Source organism: Hipposideros armiger, unplaced genomic scaffold, assembly GCF_001890085.2.
Source record: "Hipposideros armiger isolate ML-2016 unplaced genomic scaffold, ASM189008v1 scaffold_90, whole genome shotgun sequence".
NCBI lineage: Eukaryota > Metazoa > Chordata > Mammalia > Chiroptera > Hipposideridae > Hipposideros > Hipposideros armiger.
Window position 1 is genome coordinate 2,385,004 of NW_017731440.1, and position 10,091 is coordinate 2,395,094.

A 10,091-nucleotide genomic window follows, 5' to 3' on the forward strand; every position below is an offset into this window, starting at 1 on the left:
AGGCTAGCGATGCATGCGCTTCCTCTCCCCTGAATCAGTCTCCACCTTTTGATTGTCACTGCCTTCAACTAACAAAATAATTACCCATTATTTTGTTATTATAACTACTTTTTATTATCATCATAATTGCTATTGTTATTAACAGTTAACATACAATGAATGCTCACAAAGGACAAAGTTCTTTGACTTACTTATCACAGCAATCCTAAGAAGAAGATTCTACTATTATCCTTATTTCACAGATGAGTAAAGTGAGGATAAATCAGAGCATAAAATAACTGCCTGAGCTAACAAGTGGAATTGCTGAGACTCGAGCCTGGGGCTGTCTGGCTCTCACCCCCTATTTTTAGCTACAATGCTTCCCTTTACTTAATGATTCACAACTAGAGTTCAAACTCAACAAGGCACTTGAGTTCAAAATCCATGTTACACTTCTTTGTACCCACCTAATATCTAAGCGAGTTGAAAATCAGGCAACAGACCATCAGTAAATGTCATTTGAATATTTGTTCATCTTCACCAAGATCTAGTAAATGTCTTCTCTTATTTCTACAATAGTAATTGAACACACTAAGATTTTTAAACAACAGAAACATCTTGAGACCTGTTTTATTTAGGGAAAGCTGTGTTCATCTGCACTTTCAGTCAAAGCTGTTGGTTCCCCTGTTGCTCTAGAATTTAGATGGCCTCTGAGTGAGTCCCCATCTCTTCTGCCCTCAGGGCCTCAGACTGTGTGAGGATGAACAGAAACGTGGTTTGGATGCAGGGAGCACCGGCATTGGTCAGCCTGGACCCGGGCTGCCCCCCTTCTGCCTTATTGCTTCCGCCCCCAGGAAAGCCACCCTCTCTTCTTTCCTCTGTCCTGTAGGCTGCCTTCCTCAGGGCAAAAGAGCAGTGCCTGGCATTTTGCTCAGCACTTCAGAATCTCTCCAACAGCAACGACCTTCTGCTCAACTTGTCCTCAAGTCTATTTTGAAAACCAAAATAAACCATTTGGGTGGATAGTCTATGTGCCAGAACCCAAACAGAAAAGTCCCGTTTTGTAAAACAGAGAGTGAACTTTAACCTTCTGAGAATTTTTGGGTTTCCTATATGAAATGTCTTTTATTGTTTTAAGATATGTTCTCATGTGATTTTTTTTCATGTTAGAAAAAAAGAGATTTTCCTTAAGCTTACTATAATTTATTGTAATGAATCCTCTAAAATGAAAAGATGGAGTGTAGAATTGTAGCTGGAGTTTTTAAGGCATCTATGAGCAAAAACTATAGGGTTTACTATGTAAACAAGCTCATTTAATGTATGGTGTTAATTACATAGCTAGAAGTACAAGTTGGATAAAAAGCCTTGATTGGATTTGTGCTATTCTGTTCTGCTAGTGGCAGCCTTACTTGCATGTGATGCGAAAACACTGTAGTCAGAAAGCCCATCAAACTGCCATGACCACTCCAGCAACCTGCTCCAGTGAAATAGCAACTTGCTATGAGTGAAATCAGCCACTTGCCTCATGGGCAAAATCAATAAATAAATACTAAATATTTTCCTCTATTTACTATTCAGTCAGAATTTAACAAGAGAGATATCCTTTGTTCTGTACCTCAAAAAGAAAACAATCACTCAACCTTTTCAAAAAACCCACATAAATTGTTGTGTTGTCATGAATTATAAAGCTCAGGACAGGGGCAGCCGGTTAGCTCAGTTGGTTAGAGTGCAGTGCTCATAACACCAAGGTTGCTGGTTCGATCCCCACATGGGCCACTGAGATGCGCCCTCCACAACTAGATTGAAACAACTACTTGACTTAGAGCTGATGGGTCTTGGAAAAACACACTGTCCCCCAATAAAAGAAAAGAAATTTTAATTTAAAATAGCTCAGGGCAAACTACAGTGAGCCCTTCCGCGTGTTCTAGAAGTAGCAGTAGACTGGATTCCAGCAGTCAAGGTATTTCAACCTCGGGTAATCAACCAGAGGACTGGCAAGGAGTAAATTAAAGATAACCCAGTACTCCCAACACTATCGATTTATCATTTATCACAGCAAGTAAAACACACACTGATTGCCCACCCTCTTGAGGAAGTCTACAATCAACTGCTATTTATCCATGCCCGATTTCTAACCTAGTGCCTGTTTAAACTACTGAGCCAATGGAATCAAGACGAATGGTAACATTCACTTTAGAAAAACATAATTACAAAGGTAAATATGCTGAATTCAGAAACCAAATATAAATTCCTTGTGGATTATGCACAGTAACAGACTACCAGTGTATCTATATGGCTAATCCCTTCCATTAGTGTGGCTAATCCAGAATTGGATACAACTATTTACATGTTGAAAGAGGTGATAGTCATTACATGACATGAGTTTCACTAGTCCTACCAGAGACGTTTTTCTTTGCCAACAATCTTCCCTTTGAGGCCTATTGTTATGCATGCAATTTTGTTTACTTTTTGGGTTTCCTAATTTTAAAAGCAGGGATTTAGGCATGATTGTTCATGTTTGAAAAAAAACAAGTCCCTAATAATTCTGGCTTGAAGGGAAGCTAAATCGGAATTTACTCTATTGCACATTCCCAAAGATAACCTTTCTGGCTTTGCCCCTCTCTCCTGCAGCAACCATCCACTATGAGTTATGCAAGACACATCATTAAGAAGGAAGGCTTGGGACTCCAGGGCCTCAACAAAGGCTTTACAGCAACGCTGGGACGTCATGGGGTCTTCAACATGGTTTATTTTGGCTTCTACCACAATGTCAAAAACATGATTCCTGTGAATAAGGTACTATTTAGTAGATTAAAATCCTGGAGGACGAATCCTATTGATGATGGTAGCTGCATTGGTAGAGTGTTTCTCATGTCCCAGTCACTGTGTTAAATTCATTGGTTATGTAATTTGATCCTCACATCAGCCTTACGCATTGAGCGTTGTTATCCCTATTTTGAATTTGGAAACAGAGGCTTAGAAAGATCAAGTAATTTTCCCAGGGTCACAGAGTAAATAGCAAAGCAGAGACTTGAACCCATGTCTGATACCTGAATGTATCATGACACCTGAGTGTTTCCCATTTATCACTGATGGGAATTTCTAGAAACTGTGATTACTTAATTTTTTCTCTCAGAAGCATAAGTTTCTCAGAAAGTTTAAATTTTCATATTCTATGTAAATTCTGAGGTCATAGGGAAAAATTGCCAGCCTAAAATTTAAATCTTACCTTGGGATTAATTTTTAAATTCACCTAAGCTAATTAGGGCAAGTAGTAAACCGACTCTTCTAGGGTAATTTGCTTTTGAAGCCAAATAATTATGATTATTGGTTTTTAAAGAATAACTTACAGCTGCCAGCAGCCTTTCAACTTCTAGGAGATAAAGTGACATGTGATATGCTTTAAAATGAGCATCTGTAAGCTTTCGCACAGAATTTCCCCCCCCACCCCCGCCATCACAGTGTTTACTCACCATGAAAATTGCATCCCTGGGAACAGCAGTCAGTAACATGCAAACAGTTCCCCACAGGGGTTCAGCTCTTCATTTTGCTTAGTACTAAAGTATTGAAGGACGTTTTATAATTCATAAAAGTATTTCTGATGTGGCCATCGCCAGACTCTTTAGTAAAGTTATGTATACCTGTCTGTGTCCAGCGAGCCCCCCTATTCTAGGCCAGGGCTTCTCTCAAGTAACAGTGAATCCAGAGCCTGTTCCGCACTAACCATCTGTTGGCATTACCTCACTCACTAGCCAAAGTTGTTCACCAGGTTTCACTGTAGTATTTTGAAATCTCATTTATGAAGTAGAAGCTTATGTTTTGTTGGTCTGAAATCTATGACTGGCCGCAACACAGAGAGATCCTCCCACTGACTGACAGTTCTGACTCGGGTGGTCCTCTTCTCCTGTAGAATTCGTGAAATCCAGAAATTAGAGTGCCATAAACATGTTGGTCCTGGATAACATGAGAGCATTCATCTCTTAACACATTAAGATTCTTTTTATCTGGGATGGGCTAAATAATCTGTGGGGTGCTGGGCCAAATGAAAATGCGAGGCCCTGGTTCAAAAATTAAGAATTCCAAGACGGCAGTAAACTAATCTTGGGGTTCTCCTAAGAGCAGGCCCTGGCTAGTGCACAACCACACCCATGAGGCTGACCGTGTTTTTAGACTCTGAGGTATGTAATCCATACAGCATGGGAGAAGCGTCAGGGCCCCCTTTCTCCAGTTATCCAAAGGCCTGAGACAAAATTTATGCACAATGAAAATAGTTCTATATATTATTTACATACATTACATAAATATTATATATTTTATTACATATATTTGTGCATGTATCTTGATGCATATGTTATACTAAAATGAATTTGGTTATATTTAAGAAAGAAATTCAGGAAGATAAACAAGATTTGTATATGTTACTAATGCTTAAAAAATGCATAATTGCAAACTTCATTCTACAATGAACCAATGGACTCAACTTATTAAATGTTATGCATTATTAAAAAAAACTTAAATATTCATTTACATTTTCAATGACATCATGGTATTCTGAAACTATGGAAAGAACTCATTTATCAGTTTACAGGGATGAGATCAAACTGGCCCCTAAGGCCACACTAAGGATTCTTATCTTTATCTGAAGAGCACTAGGAGGCCAACTAAAGATGTTAAGCACGGGAACTACCTGATGACTCTGGCTGTAGCATGGAGAATGGGTGGAGTAGGGGTGATGAAGTAAAGGCAGGGAGTCACATGGAAATTATTTCAATGAGAGATGCTGGGGTATTGGACTATAGCGTTTATGGTGGAGACGGTGAGAAATGGACAAATTTGAGAAATTTTCAGAAGGCAAAATCTATGGGATGTGATGATGGAGTGTATATGTAATGTTGAGAAAAGGGGTGGTGGGTAGGAAGGATGCCTAGGTTTTTGGCTTGAACAACTGGAAAGATAATGGTGCCAGTCCCTGAAAAAGGAAACCTTTGAATGAGAAACAAGTTTGCGGGACAATATTACGGGGTTGGCCTGGAAAGTGAGTTTAACCACAGTTGGACCGCCCAAGTGCAGATGTTGAGTATTAATTGGGGGTCCTAGAGGTTGAGAGGAGATCTGAGTTGGAGACAGACACATAGAAATCAACAGTGTACCTGGCGAGTATACCTTTACTGGATAAATTATCTTAAGCCAATTACGTCCCTGCTCTGAGCTTCAGTTATTTTATCTGCAAATTGAAAAGCTAAGATTGTTCTTTCTACCTGACAAAATTGTTCTGAGGATGAAAATAAATAATATGTGAAGTTGTCTGTGAATTTTAAGGTGCCATAGAAGTGTTAAGCGGCGGTGCCAATTGACAGTGATGGAGAAAGGAGTAGAGGTGGAAAAGTGGGCGGTGGGAACAGTTACCATGTAGGACTGCATGGAGAATTTTTCCCCGGGACTGTTCCTTTTGCACTTAAATGAATGCTGTGTTTTTTCTTGCCTAGAACAAAGTCATTGATTTTATGTGTTCTGTAATCTAAGCCTGATTCAAAACTGGGAAACCAGTATTCTTTAAATTTAAACCATAATAAATCAATCCTTTGTGAAGGGGAAGGTATGATAATCATTAAAACATGTTGAAGAACGTCATCAAGTTGTTAACCATGCGGAGGAGGTAGTGTTCCTTGAAGGCTTTATTCCATCTTTGCTGTAGGCCGTCTCCAGCCATACGCTTTGGACAGTTTGTTTACAGGGTTATTGTTTCAATTCCCTCACCCAGCAATTGGTCATTCTGTTGTTCCAAGGGAATTTGAGATTTCACCAACCTTGAGTGGCATGGGGTAACTCTAGATTTTTCTTTAATCTAATATATTGTTGAAATCCATAAATTCTCTTACAGTGTTTTCCATTTTCGAAGTATTTGATTTTACAAGAAACTGTCTATAATGATTATTTCTGGGGAGTGGAAATGGGGAGGTGTGTGTGTGTGTGTGTGTGTGTGTGTGTGTGTGTGTGTGTGTGTGTTGTGTGTGTGTGTGAGAGAGAGGTGAGAGAGAGAGAGAGAGAGAGAGAGAGAGAGAGAGAGAGAGAGAGAGAGAGAAAGAGAGAGAGAGAGAGAGAGAGAGAGAGAGAGAGAGAGAGAGAAACAGGGAGAGGGAGGGAGGGAGGGAGACAGAGAGAAAAGAGGGGAGAGGGGAGGACGAAAGAAAGGGAGAGCAGGAGAAAGCAAGCAGCAGTGGAGGGAAAGCCCTTTTCCTTATACCATTCTGAGCTTTTGGAAGCTTCTACAATAAGCGTGTGTTACTTTCAAACTAGGAAATAAGTCCGTGAAAAATATAATAGAATCTCATAAAACAGAGGACCTAGCTAACTTTTTCACATTTTACTCAACTCAAAGGCTATGTCTAAGAGAGGGAAAATAAGACCGTGAAACAGTAAGCCCAGATAACTCAGGTCAGACATCCACTCCTGAAGTTTTTAACTTTAACTCTTCAGATTGGTGATCTCTGGCAGATACATTTTTCAAGTTATCACAGAAATACCCAACCTTCTATGCCATTTCATACTATTAAAACCATTTTTGTGGACTCCATGATTTTGCCTGATCCTGATCACAATAATTGTCATCTTCAGATGAGGAAACCAAAGGGGAAGTTAGGGCTCAGAGCTTAAACTTACTGAAATAATTTATCTGAGGTCATACAGCAAGGGGAGGGGAAGAACCAGAGGTCAGAACTCTTTCCACAGTACCATGTAATGCCTTAACTCTACATTTCATCTTGCATTTTGACACACATAGTTATCGTAAAAAAAAAAGAGTTGCTAAAATTTAAATAAGTGAAATGGCTAGAATATCCAGATAATATAACCAAATTCCTCTTGTTCCTCATTCAGACTTGTAACCTGGACCTCCCTTTTCACATCCTTATTCTATAATCCATAAAAAAAAGAGAACTATAAAACACAGCCCTGGAAAAACTGGGATTATGAGTTTGAAAATGGTGCCTTGCGTTATATTCACTCAGATTTATTTTTAGGATCTAGCTGTTCCTACTGAATGGTGAATAAGTGGTTACGATAGAGAAAAGACTGCTTTGGGTATTAACTGACCATGGAATTCCTTTAATGGAGGCATTCATTTACATCTTGCAGTAAATGGAATGGAATGTCAGTATAAAGAATTATCCGTCTTCCCCAGAAAGAGGCCATCACTTCTCAAAGTAAAGCTCACTCGAAACAGATATTGATTAACTTAAATGCTGACATCTTTTTCAAATATCCATGGGAGTAAGCTTTCATTCCAAAAACAATTTCTTTCATTTCCTTTCCAAGTTAGGGATGTTCAGAGCATATTTGTGATGTTGACACACAAATGAGAATTGTAAAATTAAAATGCTACATGTCTTCAATAATGTTGTCTTCTAGTTCCATATTTACTGCTTTTCATATGTTTCCATAAGTGAAATAATAATAATAGAAATTGCTGTCTAAAGTTCATGGCTGTCAACAGTATTAAACTGTGCTTTCAGTTTGCATCCTAATTAAGCATGTTTGCAGGTTATTTTGCCAAAAAAACAGTAGACCTTTTGTATTGAATTTTGCCATGATATAAATTACATGTGTGGGTTAGAAATATTCTAGGAGAGAACAATATTTCATACGTTCAATCTTTCTTACTTAATAAGCCATTTAGACCTGTCCCTGTGGCCATTTTACTAGAGACAGCATCAAGTCAAACGTATTTTATTTTCTCCTAAGGTAATATTCACAAAAGATTGCATTTTAGAAATGCAAATGTCTTTGTTTTGATTTTTAAAATAGATTTTTTTTTTGTTTTGTAAATTCTGTAGAAAGGCTGAGGGTGGTGCCAGACCCACTTCAGTTTATCAGAAGAGATGTGGAAATGTGTTAGTCTCCTAATTTAAAGCTATATCCTGCCCTAAGGTGTGCATTACACTGCATGAAAAATGTACCTTTGGGTTCAAGTGGAGAACTTAGACAGGGCTGTTTGTATTTTGAAAAGAAGTATCTCAGTAGAATTAGATCATAGTAGGATTTAATTTATGGCCATTTATTTTTCTGATTCTCTCTTACTTGATCATTAGTCTTCCCAGTCAACTGGCAATGGGAAGGGAATGAGCATTAAAGTTTCATTAAGAACAACTCTCCCTTCTGGTAACCACTGGGGTAAAACTAACTACCAGTATATATTATCTATAAAATTCCAGGACATGTGACAAAATTCTGCAGTACAAAGCAGTATCTTTCACTGTCAGTTTTCACAGACTCCCTGGGGTGTGCGTGTGTTGGGGATGAGGGAGGCATGGGGAGGGCAAAGAAAAGGGGGCCAGGGTTCAGGCACTTTCTTAAGTAAACTTCAGGCCAAAAATTTCCAGTCAGGCACCACCCAAGTGGAGGGAAATGAGGTGCAAGTCGCTTTAGATTCTCAGTGGGTTCCTTCTGTTCATTCATTCCATAAGTATTCATGGCAGATCTACCATGTGCTGGGCACCATCTCACTGCCTTAATGGAGTTTATAGTCCAGCCGAAGAGACAGACAATAAACAAGTCATTACACGGGGAAATAATTGTGGCAATCATGTTAAGTGCCATGAAAGACAGCTATCGAGCTATGGGAAGTTATAACCAAGGATCCTAATCTAGACCCCTGGCAGGGCAGGGTGAGGAGATAGGTGAGGCTTTCCTTCAGAAACGGTGTTTAGGCTGGGACTCAAGGATGAGGATTAGCCAGGCCAAGGTGAAAACGTTGAGCAGGATGTGTGACTCCCTTGAAGCAGAAAGAGGCTTGGAGAAGCTGAGAGAAGATAACGGATGAAGGTAACTGGTACATCAAGAACCACATGGAAAGGAGGCAGTGGAGGCTGCAGGGGGTGATTGGGCCAGAAGGTTTTAGGCCTGTGATAGTCAGGCAGCTGACTCCTCTTTAATGATTTAGCTAACTGAAGGGTTATGTTGAACAAACATATGACACAAGTGGAACTGCATGGGCATGGGAAAGTTTTATTTGTAGAAGTCTAGAGGTTGAATCCCATGAAATAAACTTGGTTCAAAAACTTCTTCTTGATCATCTGCCTACCTCCATATCAAAGTATCTCAGTGTGTCTTTGCCCTGACTTCTCAACTACGAGAATTTTATTTGGGGAACCTGGCTTGTTAGTTTTCCTTGGGGTCAGTGCCTTTATTGAGGCAAGGAATAGATAAAGCACACCAAAACAACAACAACAAAATCCTACTGGGTTCCCAAGGAAATATATTAATACATATATGAATATATATATATATGTATAATATTGAGATATATATTGAGAGAGACAGAGAGAGGTATGTGTGTGTATGAAATAATCAAGTGATAACTGTTATGCTTAAACCCTAAACTATTTTGAATTATTTTATAATTTGAGCTAAGTAAGACCTTTAAAATTATTTTACATTTCACAACACTTTAAAGAACAGTTAGCTTAGGCGGTGGGGGAAGGAATTTTCATGGCTATTTTCTGAATGGCTACATTTAGATGCTGAGCTTTTAACAAGACTTTGATTTCATTCCAAAGCCCAGAGCCCTGCAAGGATAGGATCTTGGGAATACTCTACATTCCTTAAAGAATGCTTATCAATTAAACCATCTCATTTTAGTTAGTGACCTTCCGTGGAGTGAGGAGCTAGCATTTCCCCCAAATTATCTCACATGAAGAGAAAACAAACACTGTAATAGATTCTTCTGATAGCCATGAAGCGGAAATGAATGTATTTTTTTATTACGCTTCAATACTATGTATTTTCATTGGGGGACAAAACAGCATGACACCATGACATCAGGGGGAAAAGTGCTTTTGTCAAAGTTTATGAAAAAAAGAAAGACAGCACGCCAAGATTAAAGAAAATGAAAGGTATGCATGTACTGGGAGCTGGCTCTGCTCCTAGTTGACGTGGACCCACTAAAACTCAAAATATCTAAAAATGCGGGCCGGCCGAGTGGCGCAATGGTTAAGAACTGGCTTGGGATGCCAGAAGGCCCCAGTTCGGGTCCCACATATGAGGGCCAGTGACACTGCCCTCCACAGCTAAGATGCTGAACAACAGCTCAACCTGGAGCTGGGCTGCCGTGAGTT

At 39.3% G+C, this 10,091-nt stretch overlaps 1 protein-coding gene across 2 annotated transcripts in view; it reads left to right on the top strand.

Moving 5' to 3' along the window:
• The window catches only part of SLC25A21 (solute carrier family 25 member 21), a 471,814-nt gene that overhangs the window by 442,386 nt on the left and 19,337 nt on the right, over positions 1–10,091 (top strand). For both annotated transcript variants that reach the window (XM_019644728.1, XM_019644729.1), the window contains one exon: positions 2,611–2,775. In XM_019644728.1, coding sequence (XP_019500273.1) covers positions 2,611–2,775 — 165 coding nt within the window. The remainder of the gene's footprint in view (positions 1–2,610; positions 2,776–10,091) is intronic.